At 40.4% G+C, this 25,917-nt stretch overlaps 1 protein-coding gene across 2 annotated transcripts in view; it reads left to right on the top strand.

Annotated features, from left to right (window-relative positions):
* The window catches only part of LOC133958481 (protein diaphanous homolog 1), a 41,683-nt gene extending 16,261 nt beyond the window's left edge, over positions 1-25,422 (top strand). The window contains exons 2-18 of one of the 2 annotated variants that reach the window (XM_062393298.1): positions 5,668-5,694; positions 6,855-7,019; positions 7,602-7,703; positions 8,255-8,385; positions 9,355-9,438; positions 9,534-9,597; positions 10,288-10,427; positions 10,745-10,850; positions 10,991-11,101; positions 11,346-11,464; positions 12,722-12,838; positions 15,146-15,261; positions 17,514-17,578; positions 19,320-19,499; positions 21,510-22,028; positions 24,182-24,296; positions 24,431-25,422. In XM_062393298.1, the coding sequence (XP_062249282.1) occupies positions 5,668-5,694; positions 6,855-7,019; positions 7,602-7,703; positions 8,255-8,385; positions 9,355-9,438; positions 9,534-9,597; positions 10,288-10,427; positions 10,745-10,850; positions 10,991-11,101; positions 11,346-11,464; positions 12,722-12,838; positions 15,146-15,261; positions 17,514-17,578; positions 19,320-19,499; positions 21,510-22,028; positions 24,182-24,296; positions 24,431-24,474 (2,205 nt within the window). In that variant the 3' untranslated portion in view covers positions 24,475-25,422. The remainder of the gene's footprint in view (positions 1-5,667; positions 5,695-6,854; positions 7,020-7,601; positions 7,704-8,254; positions 8,386-9,354; positions 9,439-9,533; positions 9,598-10,287; positions 10,428-10,744; positions 10,851-10,990; positions 11,102-11,345; positions 11,465-12,721; positions 12,839-15,145; positions 15,262-17,513; positions 17,579-19,319; positions 19,500-21,509; positions 22,029-24,181; positions 24,297-24,430) is intronic. The other variant, XM_062393299.1, reaches the window with a different exon arrangement.
* Positions 25,423-25,917: the final 495 nt, after the last annotated feature.

The following is a 25,917-nucleotide window of genomic DNA, read 5'->3' as shown; positions in this document are numbered from 1 at the left end:
TGCCTCACCAACGGGCTAAAGAACGAGTAGCTAAGAGGACCTTGAGAGGTATTAGATTGTGTCATGGTTTGGTTAATGGTTGTTTGACAAAAAATATAAAAAATGTCAACCATCCTATAAAAAGAATGGCTAAGAAGCTCAAATAAATTCTGTTTGATTTAAAAAGAAAATAAAAAAGTTTTATTCAACCATACAATGGCTAAGAAGCCCGAATTCTGTTTAGGATGAAGATTATATTAATGTTCCATATGGAATAGCAAAGAACTGCTAAAGAACTGCTGAGTTGCAGAACCATTGTTTTGTTTATTTATGAATATTAAAAGAAAACATGTTAAATGTATATATCCATCTTTTGTCATAACATTTTTGTTTTTACAAAAATATACCGAGAAAATCGGTAATGTGATTAATCATGATAAATCCATAGAAACCTGTGATTAATTTGATTAAAAATTGTAATCTTTTCACAGCCCTAGGTATAAGATATCATCCAGTTTAAATCATCCTTGTTTGTGCCTCCCAGATTTTAAGAAGTTGGCAGCATGGCTGATCTGTTAAATTCACTGGATACATTTGTAGTCATGTTTGTTCCATTAGTGTAATGCTGTGAGCTCTAGGGACAGATGAAATTCGAATGACGTCACATTTTTCTAAATTTGTAATATCTGTCTGAAAATATTATTTTTTTCCATATTACGCAGCGCAACCCAGTGTGGCTCAATTAGCACTGATCATCTGACAAAACTGTGTTGCTGCACACATTTGCCTGTAAAAGTGGCCAAACACAGTTTTTATTTCAGCTCTGATTTACATAGTATCTCTCATCACTCTCACGGCCTGCTACTTAAATATGTATGCACTGATAAGTGTAGGTACGCGCGCACACACCGAGAAACATCAGCAACCGTGTGTGACCGGCTCATTATATCACTGTCACGAGCCGAATGCTTCAGCTGATTTGAGTTCTCTTCAGCTGTCTGGTCTCCGAGCCAGAGAGAGGCAGACACAGCCCAATCTCCATCCTCCTTATTTTTGCTGCTGCCATCACGGCTGTGTGATTATGTTCCCTTTGAAACACTTAAATGTTCTGGATGTGTGTCTGGGAATTTGTGTGAATTTTTAGTAAGGGACATTGCTTTGGGGTACTTCAGGGGATTTGCACTATAAAAAGCTTTGCAAGGCAACACCCAGTGCATCATCTTTTGATATCTTACTTATTTTGTGCAATTGTGGTTTTAATAATTTATAACTTTACTATAGTCTGTGATGGGCAATGTCCGATGGATAATTTTTACCAACTGTCTCACGTGGCCAGTAGATCATAGATTCACTGTTGAATTAATGCATAACAAAATATAAAAGTTCACACTATGAAATTTGTGCAGGAAACAACGGCCTGCTAAAAAAAAACACACTGCATTCAACAGTAGACAGTCGGCTAAAGTAGAGTTTTATCTTAGTACAGTCATTGAGCAGTCAACAGCTCAATCCCAAAACTCTGTGCTATAGGCAAAAACACACTGGAACTCAGCACAAGCAATTTATAAGGAGTTTGTTTACTATGTTCACCTAAAAAACTAATGGGTTGTCTTGCTGAAAATATATCTATTGGCACATTATGAACTGAAAACTAGAAAGCAACAATAGCTACAGGGGAAGGAAAAAGTATATGGTCACTGCCTAGATGGCAATAACTCGTGCACCTTTTATTTTCTATGGTCATTTTTTTTCTTCAATTTTAACAATACTAATGAATACTTCATCAGTCCCCATTGGCGGTGGATGAAATATATTTTCCAGCATCCAATTTGTATCTGGACTTGATGTTAACCAGTTTATTTTTCAAAAGTCAAAGGTGGTGGTTATGTTCATGGTTAATGTGACCTCACAAAACATGTTCTGGCCTCGAAACCAGACTTGTTTGGTTGTTTTTTGGATGTCAAAGGTCAAGGTGACTGCAACCTCGCAAGATTGGTTTTTGTCATACCTCAAAAATTCACAGGCTAATATGACATTTTATTTCCAAAATGTCGAAGGAGTACTTCCCTCTGCCATCACAATGATCTGCAAAAAACACAATGGCCTTTATTCAACATCCTAACTCCAGATGGAGTAATTACGACAATATTTCCTGAATCTTGACTGGTTGGTGGAGGCATACAACCTCAAAGTGGTTATTCTAGTTCCTTTTTATTATCTGAACAAATGTCTTGTTAAATACTTCTCTATTAAAAGAGAACACAAAGTCAAAACCAAAGTAAGGCTTGGACTATTGTTAGCAAACAAGTCCGTACATTTACATTGTTGTCTCACAGCATTAGACAGCAAAATCTTCACTCTCACTAAAGTTTAACACACTGGCAAGCCTGAAGGAACAGACTTGAATAAATCTTTAATCCCCGAATTTTCTTTTCAGTAAATTGAATTCGGCATCTCTTGGTTAGTTTCCATATTATGATGTGGCCACTGGGTAGACATTGCAATTCCTCGGTGAAGTGTTTGTGTCTTAACGTTCATCTCAAAAGGGAACCTGTCAAATTCACTACTTCATTTAATCACTTCCATTGTAGCTGATTAGATGAATCAGCTCATTTAATTGGCAGTCTTTGCTTGAAGAGCTCTCTGAATTATTGGCAAGGAGGTTTGTGGGTTTGCTGTTCGGTCCAAAGTAAACAGGGAGCCCACTTTTCATGAAAGTTTTATAAATAATTTGGTCTATATAGTGTAGCAAACGTGTGAAAGAGGCCCATCACAATTTCTCTGATCCCAAAACATGTCTTGGAATTGCTTGTATTGTCCAGCCATCATTTAGAAGCCATTCGACAGATTTGAGAACCTGCAACTGCAGCTTACATTTGGCATTTTTGTGCAGTGATCTGATTCATTTTACTTTCACCAAAGTAATTATTGATTTACTGTTTTGTTCGTCAACTGTTTCATCAATTGACCATTCATTTCTGAGCTGGATTGGTTTGTGCAAAACTGAGAAAAGGTCCGGTCACTTCTGTTAAAAAAAAAAAAATATCCAGACGAGTAAATTAAGTCTATTCGTTTAATCTCAGCCGGATTATGTCCTTCTGTTCCGTTTGTGGATGTTGAGCCTTTCACACCACAGGCTGAGTGGATTACTCACTGTTATGTTGAGGATCAGTGTAGCTCAGATTTCTATCTCCCTATTTCTCAATTCACATTAGCATAAATATCTAATATCGTAGAATAATTCAATATCTTTGTGGCTGCCAGTGGATCATTATGATCATAACATGCAGTTGTTTCATCCAGTGCTTTCAATAAGATGATTCCTGTAAATTAATTAAAACACAACGGTAAGCAAGTGAAGCTGTTCTTTGATGCTGTGCTTATTAGAAGAAAACGGTTATCTGATACACAAAATTTGCATTCGCTGCTTTGGCTAAATTATATTCTTATCTTTATTATATATTAAACTCGGCTCCATTTCCCGGCCATGTGAATAACTAATTAATACTTGGATCATTGGCTCGTCCATTTAATGGAGGCCCTGTTATCAAAGCATCTGTGGGTGTGGATGTGTTGCACAGTTCCCTTCAGACAAAGGGACTCTACTTAAAAGCCCTCAGTGACTATCTTGACTCAAACACTGCAGCTGAGAATATTTATGTTTGCGTAGACTCTTGATTGTACTTGTGGTTTTAAAAGGCGGAAATGTACAGGTTGTTTAATTCAAGAACATTCTCTGGCTCCTCCTGACACACTCCAAACACTTCAGTTGATTACCCAGAAGCCACCGTACCCACTGTCAGCTGCGTAGTTTTTGTTCTGTGGGCCGAAGAGCACCACTACATTTGTTTTCATGTGTCTGCGGCTGTTGTGTGCGTGTGTTTGCATGGATTCAGGGTCTGTTATTTAATAGCAGCTGTGTAAGCGGAATCATCCCTATATCGAATGTTGTCCCCATAATCAGAGCGTCTTCTTACAGTCTCCCTCTTTATTTGTCCCTTCTCTGTACCCCTTGTTCTCCTGCAAGTGAAGAATGTCCCATTAACTTGTCCAGCTGGGACTTTTGTCGTAAAGGGATGACCTACGTTATTATGGGTGTGCGAACACAAGGACATAGGAAGTCACTGTAACTAACCTAATGTTGTTGCAAAGTCTAGAAAGTAAATACTTCCAACAATAAGGCATACCCATTTCAATAGGTTTTTATGTTAGTGAGGTCATCCGTTTAAATTATACACATAACTCTAGTAGGTAGCGACTCCAATATAAAACCTGAATTATAACAAAAATGTAATTGTCTATATGGAGACTGTTAAACTATGTGGTTAGCCCCCTTATGGGAGGCCAGCTAAAATGACACCCAAGTCCCAGCACAGAATACTAAATGAGGTAAAGAAAAGAAGCCTGCAGATCTTTATATGCTCTCGACGTTTCATTCGATTAATTTACATATCAGTGCCTTTTTTAGTTGTTTTTGTCAAAATGACTTCAATTCAGAATGTGAATACTATGCTGCAATACAGTCCAATAATTCTGTTGTGTCAACCTCAGTCGTCACAGTGTCACTGTCAAACTTAATAACATGATAAACCCGTCTGAGCTGCAGCTTACTATGTTTTTTTTAACGTGATTCTTTATGATTTTATTCTATTTTTCTATATGTACGTCTTCTCTTAAGAACAAAAGGGCAATAGTAGATTTATACACTTGTTTTTCCTTTTACGTCGGATCGAATTTTTTAAAGTTGTGCAATACGATATGTTTTTATTAGCTGTACCACAGAGAGGCTGCAGCGTTTTAGCAGACCGCAGGTGAAGAGAAAACATCTGTAAAGAGGACTGCAGTCAGTCTTATTGACTACATTTGACCTTGTGACCCTTTGACCTTCAGACCCCTTTGGCTCAGACCCCCTCTCAGGTTGTGTCCTCTCAGGTGTGAGAACAAGGGGCAGGGTGTGAGGTCCAATCTTATTCCTCTTGTAGGTTGCTGATGAAGAGTAGCACTTGGACTCTATCAAAATACATGAAAAACCGACTGCCCATGAATTTGAATATAAGCTAAATTTGCAGATGAGAACTAAATGTTGGTCGTCCCATTTGGATTCATAGAAGCACTATTTTTCCCTTGTGCTCTGATGCTACGTTTTCCATTTGTGGTAGTACTTCTAGTAGTATCTCAAAATGTTTGTGTGTTAGATATTATGGTGTACTGTGGCCGACATGGATCATTGCAGGACATATGCTGGTCTGGTTTGTAATAGCCATGCTTCAGTTCCCTGCAGCAACATTATTAGGTGTAGTGTGACATCTAGTGGTCATAGCCTGCTAGTTCCTCTTAAAACATTTTCAGGATACTTTTGGGCCCAACTACTGATTACTGCCTTTCAAATGTCCTTATTAACTCCAAATGTCTTCAGTTTAACATAGATGCATGTATCCTGTAGAAATGTGGGTGAATAATTGTTAAGATTAGCAGAACAGTGATTTACTCACAGATTTTTCTCTCTGTCCTGCTGTGAATCACTCATGAACATCTTCCTGGATCCATTTCCTGTCATGAATAATTTCGGTCTAATTGATTCTTCCCTTTTTTTCTCTCCCTCCAACTGTCTCCCTTCTTTACACTGCTTTTCCCTGTCGTTTTTTTTTTTCTTTTTCGGACCCTTCCGTGTCATATTCTTCTCTACAGACACTCAAACGGCTGATTCCCGATGAGGTAGGTTTGTTACGGCTTACCACCATCACCCCCTGTGCTTGACCCGTCAGTCTGTCACCGTGTTCTCTGATAAATTATCTCACCAATATCCATTTAATGTCATGTCACCGTCTATCTCAAACCTAATCCATCATCTGTGTTTTGTCCTGTGCTGTACTCACGTTGGATGTGCATGGTTTCAAGATGCACACTGACAGCATGAAATCCTTGGCACATAGACAAGTGACGCCTCTATGTGCAGGCAACAGCAAGTTGCCAAAATCGTATTTATTGACAAATAATCTTTAATCAGTTGTTGCACAGGGCCATTATGTCAGTATGTGCCAAGGTCACCTTCACCCATAAATGTATGTTCTTCAATGTTGTTTGTTGTTCGTTTTTTGGCAATACATACTAAAAATATTACTCTCAAATTTTGGAAATTACCACACAAAGTCATTCAATCCAAATGGAAGGAAGTTCCCCAACATTTGTTAAAACTGTCACATATCTCACAGTTTCAAATGCATGTTGACTTTGTGTGGTGGTTTGTTGGCAGAACCCTTTGTTGCGTAATCCCTAACATTCGTCTCACATTGGTTAAAGGTTTCTTTTGTTAAACATGGAACTGCCCGAAACAAATAGAACTGAAACAGAAATAACCCATTGGTATTTTATTATTGCTCAATTATTAAAAAAGATAAAATGATATTAAGACAGTGAGCACATTTTTAAACTGCGAGTTGATCAGGGATTGCACCCTTATTTGTATGTCCCTATAGTGACTACATTTATATGGACAGTGATATTGCATAGGGCTTGTGTGATACATGTTACCAATAGAATATTCCATTCATGTTCCTGTTGAAATCTTTTAGAACATAGTCTATTTCAAGCAATGTTAGTATTGCAAAATGCTGCAAAAAACATCTTTGCAGCATTTCTAACTAAGATCGGAATACTTCACATGTCTTAATCCAAGTATTGCTTATTCCATGAATTACCTTATTCGGATTAAAGTAATCCTGAAATGTTGTTTACATGGCTGTCTTATTCAGGCTACAGTTTTAATCTCGTTAATATTGTACTATCGCTGTCCATGTAAAAGTAGTTTCTTCTTTGTTGTTGTTCTTCTGCTCAGACCTCTGTCCTCTAACCTGTCTTGTTGTTTGTTTATCCAGTTGGAGCGTTTCACCAGCATGAGAAAAAAAAACGACAAGGAGAAGCCTGGCCATGTGCCAGGTCAGCGTCACTCATCAGCCGCCAACTATGAGATCAATCCTCAGGCCGCCATGATGCACGAACATTCTGATGAATATGTCCTGGAGCTCTTTGAAAAGATGTTGGTGAGAAAGACAGGAAAAGTCACAAATATTTAAAAACTCACTAAATAATAACCCTACATATTGATTTATCCTGATACTGGTCGATGAATTTTGACAACATTGTGTGATTTCTTTACAAGATGGTTTTTCTGTAGAAAAACAATATACCAGAATTCATTCTTTGTGTGTTTACTCCCAACATTTTTTGACACAAACATGTGAAGGACTGCTTTACAGCACCAACTAAAAATCTCTTTATTCAAAGTCTAACGTTTGAAATATTATTTTGAAAGGTTTTTTAAGCAATGCTGCTTTATCTAAGTATAGCTAAACCACCTCTGCCCAAACTTTAGAACTGAGCATCTGTTATCATCTGTTTTTGGCTTAATCTACTTTCATTGTCCGATGTAGGAAAGTTGAGTTGACATGTAATTCTTCAAATACACCAATATGATATTGGTTACATTTTTATGATGCGTATATTTGCTGTTTATTCAGTCTACAGTTTTCTCATTGAGCTACATATCCTTGTCTCACAGTATGTGGATTATCTCTCCATCCTACTCCTTTTCTTTCTCTCTTCCTCCTCCTGTCTTCCTCCAGGTGGATATGAATCTGAATGGGGAGAAGCAGCAACCTCTGAGAGCAAAAGACATTATGATCAAGCGAGAGATGGTCTCCCAGTACCTCCACACGTCCAAAGCCGTTAGTACCAAAATAAGAATTTGCCAACACATTGTGCTGGAGGGAATCTTGCAGGAAGCTGAATGCATGTTGTTGTTTTCTGTTTTGACCAAAATAAGCTACATTGCATTTAGACCTTAAAACTTCATATCATCCTATTTTAAATACAATTGCATACTTTCGCATATGGATCTGTTCTTTTAGTCAGTAAAACTCTACTATCTAGGAATTAATATTCAAGCACCTGTGCACACAAGGGCCCTTTCTTGACGGTTCATTTCAAGGTTTTGAGTATTTGCATTTTGTTTTACTTTCAAAAGCAGCAGATGAAATATTATCAACAATGGAATAATCAAGTAGCTCAAAGGTCCCGTAAGAGCAGGAACAGATGGCTACTCCCAAAGTTCATTTAACTGTGAAATATTCCTATTAGAATATAAACTTTTCATATGCTCTGTGCCCTCCTGATGTGCTTTCTTGTTGAAAATAAAACAGATATAAAATAAGAGCAAGACAACAAAGGGGATTAAGTGTTTGTGTGCTTGGTGTTTTTGTTTGTGTTTTTCCATCAGAGCCAAAACCAGAGAGAGAGCTCTAAATCAGCCAGGGTGTACATCCAGGAGTTAAAGTCAGACTACCGAGACACACAACTGCTGAGCTGCCTGGAATCTCTCAGAGTCTCCCTCAGCAACAACCCTGTCAGGTAATACACACACGTCTACTACAGATACACACACTTCATGTCAAACTGCTGCATTAAGCCTAATAAATGCAGGCGTGCTTTAAAATATCTCCGGGTGCAGCCAAGTCAGAGTCAAGATCACAGGTCAGCTGAGAGCTAGAGAAGGACATAAAATTGCTCATCTTTCATCGGAGTGTTCAGACACACAGAGGTGATAAAGATGATTCAGATGCATTCATAAAGGTGTCACTTGCTCCTAAAGAAGCCTCCTAAAAAACTGGCATTAACACACAACAATGCAGTGTTGCATATCAGGTCGAGAGTTGCACTCACACAGGTGATGTTAATGCAAACACACTATTATGTGATTTATGCTGGCAGCTTTAGAGCGTATTTTCTAATTTCACATATATTTCAATAGATTTGTTTAGTTTTCACATTAGTCTTTGTTGACCAGTGGTAAGGCCTGCCATTAATCACTGTGATTCATTTAAGTTGCAGTGCAATATGCAATCACTGTTCAAACTAATTTAGGTGAGTTCATAATTTGTATTATTCATTATTTTCCTTTTTTTACATTTATATAAATTCCACATCAACTATCATTATTTAAAAGACAGATTTGCAAGACCCACAGGTTTGAGAAGAGAGTGACATATTCTTACTTTTGATAACGCAATCAGCACATTCTTGTTTTGTCAAGAAGTAAAAGTAAGTCATAATAGGAAAGATGGAAACCGAGGTTTGGGCCAAACAGACCCTCGAGGCGCGGGGAACATTGTTGCCATTCATTTCATGTATTATACCTTTTTACAAGTATGTAAAATAGTGGATCCAGAAGACACAAGCTTTTCAAAAAAGAAATAAATTTAACAAAATTCAATTCTTAACATATTATTGTTGGAAATGGAGATTACCGAATGAAAAAGTGTGCAAAGAAATCTGAATATAAAAAACCGTGCACTAATCCTGTGGACTTTTCAACTCCAGTTGGTTACAGAACTTTGGAGCTGAGGGTCTGGCCCTGCTGCTGAATCTGCTGAGAAAACTACAGGAAGAGAAAGACGAGTACCCGTAAGACACTCGCACCACAGAGAGCTCAACATTACTTTCTACCAGTGTGTTTGTAATAAACTTTCCATCTGTCTGTGCTTTCTTCTTACAACTAGAATGATGGGAGTGAAATGCCAACATGAAATCATTCGATGTCTGAAAGCCTATATGAACAACAAGGTAAGACTGTTACCTTACATACATCCAAATATGTAATCCTTTCATTAGTAGAACTTGAAGTACAACCATCAGCTCCTTGTTGTAGTGTAACAATTGCTCCAGTAGAGGGCATCATTTATATAATGAGAGAAGGTCCACTCAATGCATCTATTTCAGGCACTAAAAAAAATCTTTAAGGCTTTAGTTCAATAACCTTAGGTACCTGTTATGAAACTATTTCAATAACATTAAAAAATATATAATTAATCTTTCAAATTTGGTTGTAATCAGAATTGACTGAAGTCAGTGTTTCTTTTATAAATGGATATTAGACAGATAATTGTAAATTAACAATATGATATTTTGGATTTGTATAAGTTTTTAAATTTATTTAAAAACAGATTGTCATAGTTTCAGCTTATCATGGTCCACATTAACAGCTTAAAGTAAAAATGCTTACTGTAGATAGTTATGTAATCTGTGCTCCTTATGTACCATTTTAAAAGTGCTAGCGCTTAACATTACACCAACATGATATCAGTTAATATATATTCATGTCATGTATTTACGAGTGTTGTTGTTGTAGTACATTTTTTCCCGGAACAACAGAGACTCATTCTTTTGATATAAACACTGTAATTTGAAGCATGAAAGCCCTGCCTGCAGATATTGTGCTTACTCTCCTCCTCCTTCCCTTTCTCTCTTCCTTAGCATGGTTTGAAATCCATGCTGGAGTCAGAGGAGGGAATTCCTCTGCTGGTCAGAGCCATCAACCCTGCGGTGCCTCACATGATGGTGGATGCTGTCAAGCTGCTCTCTGCTATCTCCATTTTGGAACATCCTGAGAACATGTAAGCATAAGTGACAGGTTGATGCAATGCCATGTAATACATTGCCCACAGAAATGATGCCCAAACCCTCCCCACACAAATCAAATATGAAGGGTTGCCCCAATTTACAGTCCTGACCCGCTCGGTTGGATAACAATTTAGAATTGGTGTTAGTAACTGAGTTTCTTTCTCTTTCACCTGTCCGGTTCTATGAAGAGCTTTTAAATCATTAGGGGGTTAAGAAAAAGAAATATCCATGACAAATATTCTACAAATGTATTTTTTAAATGTAGCTACATGAAGTAACATTTTGTTTAAATTACTGTCTAATTTTACAGCCATGAACGTGTGTTGGAAGCCATTACAGAAGAGGCTGAGAAACGGGACATTGAGAGGTTTCAGCCTCTCATCGCCGGCATGACCATTCAGAACATTGCTCTTAAGGTAAATACCAGACACAGATGCACCCACTTACTTTATTCATTATAAGTCCTCTGTTGTGGCAGCACTAGTTGTTCTATTTCAGTTATCGTCTCACCCGTGAGCATGATTTGCAAAACTGACTTAATGAATTCGCTGGACAGGGTGGCTGCATGCAGCTAATAAATGCCTTGATCAGCCGAGGAGAGGAGTTGGACTTCCGGATCCATATTCGCTCGGAGCTGCAGAGACTGGGACTCAAAGACCTGCTGACGGTACAGAAAACACTCTTTAATCTTTCTCTCAAAGTGACTCTCCAACAACACACATTTGCACAGTGTTGTTCTTATACCTCCCCCACTCCCGATGCCTGTGTCTTGCTGACTGGCTCAACACTCGTACGCCATAAGAAACTTTCTGTAAACTATCCAAACTCGGTGTTTGATTGTCACACTCTTCCTGTTATTCTCCCTCTTGCCTTTTTATCCCTCTGCCTGCATCCCATCCCTCTCCCCGCAGGAGGTGCGGACGATAGAAAATGAAGAGCTGAGGGTGCAACTTACGGTGTTTGATGAGCAGGCTGAGGATGACTCTGAGGACCTCAAAGCACGTCTTGATGACATCCGCATCGAGATGGAATATCCTTCCACTGGGAAAAATTGTCCCTCTGTAGAAATTCAAGGTCTACATTCTGACTCTTGAAAGTTTAAAGCATCAGCCTGACAAAATCTATAACTTGGGTGCATCATATTTTTTATATTTTTGCGGACTCATCATTTTTTGTTTAAATTACATTGCAAGCTTGAAAAGTGAGAGGAATAACCACCACCCAATTAGTTTTTCACACTGAAAACAACAAATATGCATGATTCAGACAGATAGTGGGTAGAATCCATAAAAATGAGACTCAAAAGTTCAGCCTGACCACTTTTCTTCACAGACAGAAGAAAATGTAATATTTGCATACTTAATAAGCATACGCTTGCAGGCCCTGGGGACACTGTAGCCCTCTCTAGACGTTTCACATTCAAAATTCATCCTGGCCAATTAGTATCTCAAAGACATTAGCTACTGTAGCGCTGTTAAGACGGCAAAACACCCAACTAAAATTCAGCACTGCTCTGTTTGATCTCTAAATGATCCCGTTCCACTATAAATACATACAAGTGTCAGTCCAGATATGTACACAACAACATTGTAAGCTTATTATCTAAGTATTGATTATTGATTTTTATTGTATATAGGTTTGATGATTCATGCTACTACACTTTGATATCATTGTGAACACATGCATACTACTTTGATAGACGACTACTTTATGAAAACCGGGACCTAAAATGGTTCAATAGCCTCATGCTATACAGTTTATTACAGTAGAAACCAGGTTAATAATGATGTCATATCTAAATTGACTGATGCTAAGGATGTTGTTTCATATTTATCACACAGCATTTACTGTTTTCAACTCTTTCATTTCTAATGACATCCAGGATTGACAGGTTGTCAGTAAAAGCTGTTGTTATGCTTCCTGTTACTTCTGACGTGCAGTTACATTTTCCAACACAAGATGTCTCCCAGACGTTCACAACCCAGTGTTCGCAGTCCTGAGTCTGTCTGGCTCTAGCTATAATCAAAACTAAGAGATAATGTAACACCGCATGTTAAATTAACTTTGAAAACATAAACAAACCAAATGAAAGAGGTTATCAAATGGATGACAAGTCCAGCATCACTCCCATTTTCATGTCTCTGATATCCTGCAATGTACAAATGACAGTGATGAGTATAAGTAATTTATACAGGAAAATGTTGCAAGACTAGTCAGCCTTGTCCGTGAAGTAACTGTTAGTGATATTGTGTGTTTAATAATTGGACCTTAACTTGTTTTGCTTCACCGATGTGAGGGAAGTGTTTGAGATCCTGGTCAACACTGTGAAGGACTCCAAAGGGGAAAGCCACTTCCTGTCCGTGATGCAACATCTGCTGTTGATCCGCAATGACTATCTGGCCAGGTGACAGACACAGTACACAGTCTCGCATAATGATACTCTCTCACACTCACTCTGCTCAATTATTCAGATCTTCACACAGTTGAGATGATGTAATTCTGTTTCGCGACAACAGGGCAGATACTGTATCATCTGGGATATATTGCTGTCCCATTATTATGATGGAGTTTTTCCTTTTTTTGGGGAATAAAACAAGTATAATTTTTAGATTTTTTATGCTTAAGCCAAATGAAAAAATAATGGGTGTGTTTGTTCATCGTATTACTTCACACTTTATTGGAAAAGCTTCACAAACCCACAAATACTAAATACTTTTTTTCACAGCCTGTATGAAGACCGCACATATCACACAAATGACAACCACTATAGAGTTGGGCAGAGGACAACTGCATAAGGCACAATGCAAAAGAGCCACACTGTTCCTGCATAGTGGTTGTGCAGTTGTAGAACTAAAACCCAAATAACCACGACAAAAGCAAGAAGGCAAAAATGTTTTCCATTTTTGTTGTTGCCTCTCTTCATCCACCTCTCCCTGCGCTTATCCCCTTCCCTTCATTTGCTGTTTGTTGTCTATACCCCCGTTTCTGAGCCGTGAAATTAATAAACGCAAAGAAGTCCAATTCCATTTTAATAGAAATGAGCACAATCACCTCTTATCACCAGAGAAATGCTAATGTCTCTGTCTGTGTCTTCCACCGCCCTTGGTGGTTTAGTTATGGTAAAATATAGGAAAAGGAAGAGAGAATGATTAAATGACAAGATGAGAGTAGATGGTGTTTGCACATTTACACACAGTTGGTCCACCTTAACACATAACATTGAAACGACTAATAGTTTTTTTGACATAATATCACAGAAAAGGGACGAACAGCGTGACAATATGTGCACATATTTGGATTGTGTTCGTAATGTTGTCCGCTGTTGTTTTGGTGGTTTCACACAGACAGGAAATTGGTGTATTTTTAGCATTGTTTGGGGAATAAATTGGGAGGATGGAAAAGGTAGGCTGGCCTAAAGAACTGGTCCCAGCTGAAGTATCCCCCTCGCCCCCCTCTATCACTTCGGTCCTTCCCTTTCTCTAATCCTGCTTTTTCCATCCAGGTGATCCAGTGGAACACAATAGAGGTTGTCTGTAATGGACTCCGCCGAGAGAGACAGGAAGTAGGGGTGGGAGGGAGAGCTGCAGAATGGCAGAAAATACTGCTTGGTAATTACAGAGATGAAAGGAGAAGGGAGGCGATGGGTGAGACAATAATGAGAAAGAAATTGAGAGTTGAGGTAAATTGCTAGGTAGATGCTGAGAGAATGAGGGAGGTACCGACACGGAATGGAAGAGTTGGCATATGCGTCACAATGAATGATCGACTACCTGCTGCGTGGGGCTTTTTTCATATTTGCTCTCTTCTATTTCAATCTCAAGTTGAGAGGGAGTAACTAATGCATTCATGTAAATGGTCAAACTTGGAACCATGTGCAGACTATGGATTATCCTAGTTTGCTATAAAAGGCTCTATTGATGAAGAAAAATTGGACTTTGTATATGAAGTTTAGGATTATGCAAAAATCTAACTGTCTAAATTTGATCTATCAGGATTTTATGTTTTCATGAGTGTCAAATGTAGGATTTAGTCAAATAATACATTTCACTTTGACTCCCTGCCACTAGATGTCTCTCTTGCTCCACCAATAAAATCTCTGGAATCATAGTGAAGGATTGGAATAAGTGTTAGACAGAGACAGGGTGACTAAGAGAGATGAGGAAAAGAGGAGGGGGTGGGGGGCAGACAGAATAAATAAAGTATTGAGTTTGTGACTCTGGCTGCATCTAATGGGGTCAGGGAATAAGACACCTCCAAAATTGAGTGTCTGTGTGAAGCCAGCTTGATCAGACGGGGCACTGGGCACACACCAACACACTCTCACGAGCACAGTTGCGCACAATCAATCTTTGTGACAAGAAACTCAAACTGTCATGCTGGCACAGACAGCCAATCTCAGTTACAAAGACAGAGTGACAGAGCATGAGTGTTCACACATTTATCTGAACAAATGAACCTACTTGCTCTTTCAGTCACTCCCATACTCTACTCACACATGAGCCAGGTTTCTTGTTAATGTGCAGAATATACTGGTATTGTGAAAAACCTACATATGCTAAATGTGCTATTGTGCCACTAGTAACACTTGCTTTTTTCCCCCCAAGCACCACATAAAAGTTCTCATTCTCTACCATTTCCCTCCCTCCTTTCTTCCGCATGTCTCTCTCTCAATCTCCCACTCCATCCCTCTGTCACACCCTCCTCCCCACAGGCCTCAGTATTACAAGTTGATAGACGAGTGTATCGCTCAGATCGTGCTTCACAGGAATGGAGCTGACCCTGACTTTAAGTGCCGTAACCTTAGCCTCAACATTGAAGGCTTGATAGGTGAGTTGTTGTGACCAGAACAAACACATGTGTGATCAAATCTTTACTTTCCTCTGTCTATTTGCCCATCACCTGTGTATATGTGTGGGAGTGTGTGTATTTGTGTGTGTATATATATATATATATATGTATGTATATATATATACATACATGTGTATTTGTATATGTGTGTGTGTATACACAGAATACACATGGGTTTGAAAAATCAAACATAACCCAGCAGTACTGTGGCTTTCACACCATATTTCATTACCCCACTCCAATCACTGGCACAACTACTGTGTTGCTGTCAATTGCAATAAACGTGTCTCTGCGTGATTTAATTTAAGTAAATTTGGTCATAATACATGTGCAGTTACCCAGACTGACCACAGGGTGGTGCCAGAGAGGAAACACACCTCCATGTGGACTAAATTCTGCTACAGGTTTTACAGAATAAATCCTATCACAAGGACAAAAGATTAACAAATTAAGAAATCCCAGAATCTGATTTCACAATACATTGGGTCATACTTCTTTGTCCTTTTCTATTGTTTGATCCCGGACAGAAATATAATGCTACGTTGGTGAGATGGTTAATTTCAGTGACTGATGGTGATTGTATCTGTATAACATAAATCAGCTGTGCTTCCCATGTGTGTGTATCTGCGACTCTCTCCTATGTTTGAGTTCCTTTGTGAAAGACACAAAATGCCCTGAAACACCATTAGTTACGCAGACTTTACTTTACTGATCAGGTCATGTTGACTACCGCGCCATGTCGTCCCCTGTCCCTCTGTGTTGAATACAAACACCTAATGTTTCATTTTCATCAAGTGTCTCGGTGAAAACACACAGATCTTGGGAACATAAGTGGAATCTCTAAATGTTGACTAGCAAACACCTGCTGACTATAAAACTAAACCAGAGCAGAGTTGGAGGTGTATAGGCCACGTCTCAGGAGTTCAATACTCCTTTATGGCAGGTCTCCGTTGCTCACCGCAGGAGGCTCTAATTGCGCTGCTTCTAAATGTGTCCTGACACACACACACAGGCTGGCTGGCCTCCTTTAAGACTGCCAGAGTTATTATCGGTGGAAAGCAGCCCAATTCTGCCCCGCATGCATTATTTAGTGTTTTTCTTTGAACTCTGAAATTCAGCACAGTTTTTCCCCACATTCTGTCTCCCTTAGTGCTCTCTCTCTTCGAAGTTTGTCCCATTTAGCCCAACCACCATGACAGAAGTAACACCCCCCCACCATTACGCGTCCAATAACCATGTGCCATCTACTCATACACAAAATGCACGCTCTGAAATTGCATGTGGGTTGGCGTTTTATTGTGAGGTGCTTTCATCCGGCAAAACCTCCTCTTTCACAAAATAGAGTTCTCCCTTCGCTCTGGCTTGCTTACAAACTCATCTAGATGCACGGAACCTGGCAGAGTTTCAACTCCCTTTTTTCCACTAGCCATATTTTAATTGCAGCTGAAGACTCGCACTTTATCTCACTATCTGTATGATTCACTTTTCTAGTTTATGCCCTTCCTTTATTTTCGGGTTTTAGCTTTTCGCAGCTCTCCTGTCTCCACGATCTATCTGCTTGATCTCCCTCCTGGGCAGCATGATTAGCCGTCTTTGATCCACTGACTTTGTGCTATTCATCTTCATGTTAATTAGCTCCTTTACTGCACATGCTCGCTAAGCCCTTTGGCTCTGAACCACCTGTAGACCCCACATTTATTCTGAAAAAGCATCCCATTGGTCATCCTGTGTCCTTATCACCCTGTCCTCTGTCTCTGAGAATCTCTGATAATGGGATTACTCGCAGACTGTTGTATAGTTGTACGTTTTTTTTCTTTCTGAAAAATAATTGGGGGGGGGGGGGGATATACGACTTTAAAAAAGTGGTGTCAGATGAATTTCACTCCCTCATCTCCTCCACATACATATATTCAGACAAAGGTCTTCAAAGGTAATGATGTGAAGAAGAAGCATCCACAAGATAGCATCCTATTGTAACGAGATGCCTCCACAGGGCTCCCTCAGTCCTTGACTTTGAGTCGTGAGATAAGGAAGAAGAGGGAGATAGGATACCCTCTCTGTGTGTATATGTCTGTCTGTGAATGTGTGTGTGTGTGTGTGCACACAGCATGTGCCAGAACGAAGGGTACAATGTCTTCACAGCCAGACGTGCGCAGCTGCGTCTGAAACCCTTATCTTACCCACATCCCTTTTTTCCTCTTTTTTTTTTTTCTCCTGTCTTTTGTACGCAGACAACATGGTGGACCAGACCAAGGTGGAAACCAGTGAGGCCAAGGCCAGTGAGTTGGAGAAGAAGGTGAAATACAGTTATTCACAATGAAAATAATAACATACACACTCACACACTATGGAACCAGTGTCTGGCTGACATGGGATGAGAAAGAAGGAGAAACTGGGGGTGAAAGAATGAGCATACACATGTCTGATAGCCAACCAACTGACACATTTTACTGGCTCGCAAAACACACACACACGCACACAAACACGCACACACATTCACACAAGGGGGTAAATGCCTTGATTGCGGCATGCTGCTACTCTGATGTTTCTGTCCGAGTGACAGGATAATTGCCAAGAGGGAGGTAAAACTAGCGTTCATCCTGGCACACATGAAGACACACACACACAGACAGGATCATATCCACACAAATACGCATCGCACAAACACACTTGGATTCATTTTTGTTGACCACACGCACACCATAGTGCTAGTTGTGCATGATGGGGTAATTGCAGGCAGTCTCTTTGGCAGGAATTAAGGATGAGGCTGTCAGGGCTCTGACAGCGAGAGTAACGGATCTGCTGTCTGCAAATTAAACAGCCATGTGTGTGTCTGTGTGTTCATGTATCCATCCGTTTGAATACTCTTTGCGTGTTTGTCAAGGAAAAAACCCACGAACATTTAATGAAAGTTAGAAAACGAAACACTGAGATGAAAATTTTTCTCCTGCTCCTTTTTTCATTTTGGATGTGAAGTCGTTAAAGAAAGAAAGTGAGAAGGGAGCTCATACAAGTGCACTGAAGCAGTCTAACTCAATAATTGACACTAATTTGCAGTGTAAATTATACAATGAAATTGAAAGCACCAGACTGCAGGAAATGGCCTCCACAGGTCTTTGAGATATGGAAACTGCTGCAGCTTCAAAAGGGAGGTTGAAGGCTTGTGCTCGACACACACTTTGCTCCAATATCTTACCAGAGAACCAGTGGTCTGGTAGCTTCAGGATTCTAATGTATTTACATTGTGTTATGTGGTTTACTTCACAATCATCCTTTAAATGACTTGTTTATGAAACGACTTAGCCTGTAACGACTTCTGAGCTCAACCTTATTCTTTTGGTAGTGCCCCCTCTGATTTGCAGCTTCACTACATTCATTCGTATCTCATTTTATTCAGCCTTTATTTTATAACTAGGCTTTTTTGACAGGAAAATCATGTGTAGGCAAATTTATTTTGTTTGTCAGTTTTATTCATTCACATTATGGCTGATGTCAGGCAGAGAATTGTCTTTTTAAAACACTGCTATTGTAATTTATGATGTTATTATTCTTCAGTGTTGAATTCATACTTAAAATCCTTTTAGATTTTCTAGCTACTCCAAAACAACATTTATATGTATATATATTTATTTAATTTTTTTTCTATGCACACTCCTTTACGATGTTTTATTTACTCAGTTCTGTCTGTCGCCCATCCTGAGTTTCTTATAACGAAGGGGAAGAGATTTGTTTACCAGGTGGATGTGGCTGTGGCTGTCACTGGTGGAACTGCATCAGCAAAAGCTGCACACAATTAATTGAATATTCAGGACACAAACATACCAGACATGCCACTTTCAACAAAGTGGCACAGTATCTATTTTTTTGCACATTCGTGAAATCTAAAAAGAAACAACAACATTGTGTTCTGCCCACAACATCATGCCAATTGGAAGTGACTTCCACACAGAACTTTCACCAGAAACTGTTCCCAGCACTTTTTAAGGAACTGTACCTAAACCTATTTCTCTCTCCATGACTCGTATCATGTGCATCAGCTGGATACAGAGTTGACGGCGCGCCACGAGTTGCAGGCGGAGCTGAAAAAACTGGAGGGCGACTACGAGCAGAAGCTGCGGGACCTGAGCCAAGAGAAGGAACAGCTGGCCTCTTCTAAGCAGGAGCGAGAGAAGGAGAATCAGGGACTACAACAAGAGCTAGGCACTCTGAAACAGCAGGTACAAACAAACACGTACACACCCCCACCTGGCTGTGTGAGCCTTAATGCCTTTTTAATTCAAATAACTCATAATCTTATAGAGTTTAACATTTTGGGCTTTTTCTAGTCAAGGTTAATTGGAAAACTTATTTATGGAGTGTCTCCATGTGTGAATCAATCTTGACATGCCAAATTTTTTGCCCGAGTCTGAAAGTAATACATCCAAAATAAAAAGGTTACTAGTCTTCAAGTCGATAGCGGTCTCCTCTGAAAGATTAAAGTCAGAATGACCATATGAGATGCTGAGACAAAACCAGTTACACCAACACCAAAAACCGTCCAACATCTATGCACACACCCACACAAACGCAGAAGGCTCCTGGCTTTAAGTACTAGCATGGCATGAAAAGAAGGAGAGAAGAAAAAAGCCTGGAAAAAAATATTGTGAGAAGAGGCCAAATCCTTCAGAGATTAAGAAACTCAATAAAAACATGGAAAGTAGGGAAATGGGAGTCGAAAGAAAGACATACTGTGTGTGTTTGTTGCTGTACTATATCTTTTTGAAGACCATTTTTAGCCCCTACAGAGTAAGGACAGTTTTGGAAAGTGAGGACATTTTGACAATTCTTTACTTTTTCAATGGGCTGTTTGAGGGTTAATACTTGGTTTTAGGGTTAGGGAATAAATTATGTAAATGAGTGTCCTCACTAAGATAGAAGTACAAAAATGTTTGTGTGGGTGCGGGCCGGCACATACAGTCGGGAGGCAAAGATGAGGATTGTTTAGCTGTCAGTGTCCTGCTGCCGCACCAGCTGGACTCTGCCTCACAGTGACACCCCAACTCACAAACAGACCAAGTGACCCAGAACCGTCTCTGTGTGTACATGTGTGTATTTGTTTCTGTCAGTAGGAGAACTACACTGCTCCAAAATGAGCTTCATCCAAAGTGGCTAATGCCAGCAGAGTCATCTTCGCACACTTTCACACACACACACGCACGACACATATGCACATGCAGTTGTCCAAAGCATCAACAGCATCACGAGGCAGGCATCAAACAAGCTTCTCATTCTAAGATGGCTCACTCTCTGTGTGTTTGAGGCACTGCCCATCGAAGATTTCTTCACATGTAGAGATCCCTCACTGTTTGGCTGTGTGATGCTGTGCCCAGCTCTTCATCTGCCGCCTCACTAAGAAAGCCTGCCTCCGAGGCCCTTCATGCCTGTTACTGTCTTCCTTTTTCAAAGTTAGAGGAAGCGGCACAGTTTGCTGGGCTGCATACACTCGCACCAACACGTTACACACCTAAGAACACACACAGCATGTAAACCTCCCTATACATCCACAGAACTTGCTGCACTAACAAGTGATCAGGTGCTGTTTGGTTGTCGAAATTGAAGAAAGTACGGGCAAACATGTTGGTCGCTTGAAATAAAAACTGGCAGTGAAGTCGTTTCAGCAAACAGTGGAACATTTTCATCTTCTCTATACATACTCTTTAAATCACATATCAAATATTCCCCCTCAACTCTCCGTCTTCTATCACAGCCAAATATTAGCTAACTAACTTAATTGAGTGGGACCGTTTTCCCGAGAATTGATTTAAATACTTTAATCAGTATTTTAATGTAAAAATTTGTCTTCCTCTTTAAAACTTCTTCCTCCTCTGTGGACTTAATTCCCCCCTGCTGTGTTTTATTTTTTCTCTCCACGCCTTGTTCTCCATTCTCTCCCCATCTTTCCACACACTCAGTCCTGCCCAGGCTTTAATCCATCTCACTGTTTCCTCTTTTCCACCACTTTGTTCTTTTTTTCCCTCTCAAACCTCATCACTCTGTTGGCACGGCCGTTCACTGGCTGAAATTGCTAAACAAAATGAATGTCAATTCAAAAAATAAACAGAAACCAACAGTCAAGACATGCTAGTATGATAAATGACTGTATTATGTTCAACATATACAGTAATAAGTGCAGTAGTTGACGTTAATCATTATTTATGATAATTAATTGTGTCCTTACTTCCACACAGATTGAAAAGCTGTCTAAGGATCTGGAAGAGGCCAAGACTAAAGTTGTCACAGTGATTGTTCCCGTCCCAACACCTGGTGTGCCCCCTCCCCCGCCCGCCCCTCCTCTCCCTGGCCAGAATGTCGGTATGGCCCCTCCACCGCCACCCCCTCCTCCACCTCTACCAGGCCATGCATGCATACCTGTTCCCCCACCGGCTCCTCCGTTACCTGGTCAAGGCAATATTCCTCCACCACCTCCTTTGCCTGGCATGTCAGGACCTCCCCCACCCCCGCCCCTTCCTGGCATGGCAGGCCCGCCGCCTCCACCACCCTTACCTGGGATGGGACCTCCACCACCACCGCCCCCACCTGGGTTTCCTGGTATGCCTCCACCACCCCCGGGCCCAGGCATGCCTCCACCACCACCATTTGGCATGGGAGGATGGGTTGCGGCTGCTCCCCCTCCTCTGCCTTTTGGGCTCCAACAGAAGAAGGATTACAAGCCTGAGGTTCAGCTGAAGAGAGCCAACTGGAGCAAGGTCAGTGCTCGAATAGATCACCAATAACGAAAAAGTAAAAAATGTATTGGTCTTTCATGATTACTTCTATATATTCATTGGTCATATGATCTAACTAACCTTTCGCTTTGGAATGTGTCTTAGTTTCTACATTTTGAGTAGGTACTTCCAAGATGTTTTGTTGAATTATCCATTACAATTCATTACATTACATTACATTACATTTAGCTGACGCTTTTATCCAAAGCGACTTACAATAAGTGCATTCAACCCCGAAGGTACAGACCCAGGACGACAAAAATCAAGAAAGTACAATTTCTTAAAAATAAAGCAAAACTACAAAGTGCTATAAGTAAGTGCTACTAAATTGTTAGTTTCAAAAAGTTTTTTTTTTTTCACTCCATGGAACTGTTTATTAAAAAGTCTAAAATTCAATAATATGAATTTTTGGACTTAAAAATAATTTGACATAAAGGGTAGATTTAAGTGGATTAAAATATTATGCCCTCAAAGCTGTTTAGGTAGGTCTTACATATGTCACCAATTATACAGGCTTCTTCCGTTGTGCATGAAAATTACGCTTATTTTGTATGGGAATTCTTTTTGGTGGCATGCCTAGTTTGATATAGATAGTATCATGTTGTAATAAACCCACAAATAAAACCAACATGGAGCTGATAACTGAGTCTACAAACAACTTATCTTTAATCTGGGGAAGAATAAATTATTCTGCGACTGTGATATTTCTTTGTATTTATCATTATCAACAGGTCTTAAAGTTAATTAACTAGGGTTGTACAAATGTCTCCTAAAAAGTCATAAATTTAACATTTTGAAACGTGTAGAAACCCTGAAATCCGTTTTAATGCCAAAAATCTCACCATTGTTGAATATGAATCTCATTTCCGATGATTTATCATAGTGTTTTTCAGCTTATCATTATCACACAGAGCGAACTCTCGCATTGAAACAGATAAGGATTTTATTGTAAATAATTCAAACCTAATTTAAAGTTTTCATGGCAAAGTTTGAAGATGCAATATGAAATAGCTCAGGGTGGGCTTTTGTGTGAGATGGATCTTTAACAGTGAGATGGTGAACTAAAGTGACTTGCACGCATACGTGTATCTCATGACAATGTGCTTCATGTTCTTCCCCTCCCTCTCATCTGTGATGGTTAAAACATCAAAACTGCCCTCTGTCTTTCTTTAGCCTAAAGCTACTGTTTAATGGCTTCAGCAGACTTCATCAGCATTTACTCTCTCTCCCCCCCCTCTCTCCCTCTCTCCCTCCCTCTCTTGCTGGTGAGTGTTTGACGAGGATGTCACAGAAATTGCTTTTTAATAAGCCTTCTTCTTTTAACTGCACCACTGAAAGATAATTAAATTGCTGCTAGAAAGGACAGTGTTCTTTTGTAATTTAAATTAACTTTTTTTTTATGGCCTGGTCTCTTTCTTTCTTTCTTGCTCTTTCAGCTCATCCCAATATCACATTTCCTTTCCATGCTCTCTGTCTTTTCTGTCCCACGTCCCCACCCCTGAGGCTTTGTCCATAATGAAAGGCCTGATATCTGTAAATTTACTACCACTGCTTTCTCATTCGCTCGGTTTCACTCTCTCTCTTTGTCTTTTCCCTCTGATGAGAACACTCAGAAAGTGGAGAAGGGAAAAAAGATGAAGTTAATTGTGACTTGTGACTAGAATAGAGAACGAGTGCAACACCAAGACATGGAGAGGTTTACAGAGAGAGCAGCCGATAATGGGTGAAGGAAGAAATGAGATTGGTAGGAAAGGGAGTGGAAACCCCTCTATATCTTTGCATTTCTGTGTGTGAAGCTCTGAAGCTCAATACGCTTTGTGGTAGAAACACTGTGAAGAAGATTAGAGGAAATGACTTCTTGTTTCCTGCTTTTTTTCTTTTATTCGTCCTTCCCTTCCTTCCATCCTCATCCCCTCCCTCTACCACCACACTGCTGGCCTCATATACCAGCCTGTTGTTTCCATTGTTCTCTCAACTTCTTCATCTGCTCATCTCATTGTTTGACGTACAGCTCACCATTTTTGGAAAAATGTGTCACTTTTGATGATACAGCTACCTTGCAGAAACAATACATCTGCCTTTTTAACGCTCTCCATTCTCCCCCTCTCTCTGTGTGTACTGGTCTTCTCTCTCAGATCGGATCTGAAGACCTCTCTGAGAAAAGTTTCTGGACCAAGGCGAAAGAGGATAAATTTGAAAGCAATGAGCTCTTTGCCAAACTCACCTTGACCTTTTCCTCACAGACAAAAAGTGAGTGCTTGTGTTTTTGTTTTTTTTATACCTTTTTTGGTTATGTAGTTTCACAGTAATAAGCAACGTCTTTCTCTCCCCATCTCAACCAAACTCCACATCTATTTCAATCCTCCTGCCGTTGCTTCCATCAGCCACTAAAGGTAAGAATATCACACTCACGCTTCCATTTAGCTAGTTTTTTCACACATCTTCTCCAGCCCTTTTCACCCTTCTCTCTCTCTGCTCGGAGGACATGCTGCATATTTACATTATTCAGCAATGCTGTGTCAAACCAGACACTCCCGTGAGTTCATGAATAAACCACCCACACCTGTGTTTGTGTTCATCTTCTCGAGTGTGCCCATGACTTGTTGTGCCGAGAGTGCGCTCCCATCCGGGTGAGATGAATTGGGACTTGGGGGACGGAATGAGAGATGGATAGAGGGATAAGGAGAAGGTCACCGATGTCCTTTGACTAGCCACCTGCTGTCCTGGCACAAAGCGCTGACACACGGGCATACGCTCGCATACGCACACCTGTCCACTCTTATCACCTTGTCCCGGTGTCACTGAGCCTTCTGCTCTAACTTCTCCATATTCATATCATAACCAGGATACCGGGAACCCTCAGACAGACAGTGCGTGTGGGTGTGTATATAATTCCGTCTGACCTTCAGATTTGGTCTCCCTGCGCATACACACACAGCTTGTGTCATATACATAAACAGCCTACGCAGGCACACATGGCTGATGCTAGCTGTAGATGTCACCTAAATGTCAGTGTTGGCAGCTGCCCCATCTGCATTCACCTGTATGGCAAGTCCTTACTTCCGCTTGTCACTCCTTAATTTGACCCCCCATCCCCTTGGCCTGTTCACCCACGCTTTCCTTTTATTGGCCGAGACAGCCGCCTGTTGCAGTTGATGTCTAATAACCTTTTCTGAGAGCTCACTATAAAGACACCGTGGCCTTTTCATAGCCCCACACCTGTCTGTTTGTCTGCCCGAGTGGATGCACTGAATGAGAAGGAGAGGGAGAGAGATTCGCCGAGTGTTTATTACACTGTGTGTGTGGTTGATTTCCTGTGTGTGTTTTGAATGTGTTGAAATCTGGTAGTTCGGACTAAAACATTGAAGCAGTATTGGGATTTGGTTAAGCGGTTGTGGATGCATTTAAGTTTTGCGTGTGTGTTTGTGAATACTCGTGTGGTTTGATCCACACTGTGTCTATAGTGTGTATACATGCATGCGTGTCTGTGGTAGCCCATACACTTATTCCCAATAAGCTACCAGCTGCAGATTGACCCTTCGCCCCCCCCGTCCTTCCTTCTCTTGCTTAAACAAACTGCTCTAGGCCTAATCCATTCCTTCTGACTTCCTTATCATCTCCTTATCCCTCACCTCTGGGAGCCTGGCTTCACTCTTCCTCATCCTACTCCTCCTCTTGCGCCTCCCATTCCTTGTTACCCAGCAAAAGCAGATCGACACCACACCGAGTCTCCGCTGACCCTCCCTGACCCGTCCTCCTCCTCTGCATCGCCTGCCCAGCAGCGCAGCTGGGGTTGCATGCACACACACACCCACACAGAAAACACATTTTCAGGTGGGGGTGGCAAGCTCAGGGCAGTGTCAGGGGTGTT

The sequence above is a fragment of the Platichthys flesus genome, chromosome 8 (genome assembly GCF_949316205.1).
Source record: "Platichthys flesus chromosome 8, fPlaFle2.1, whole genome shotgun sequence".
NCBI lineage: Eukaryota > Metazoa > Chordata > Actinopteri > Pleuronectiformes > Pleuronectidae > Platichthys > Platichthys flesus.
Note: the sequence above shows the minus strand (reverse complement) of the source record. Positions and strands in the feature narration are given on the sequence as shown.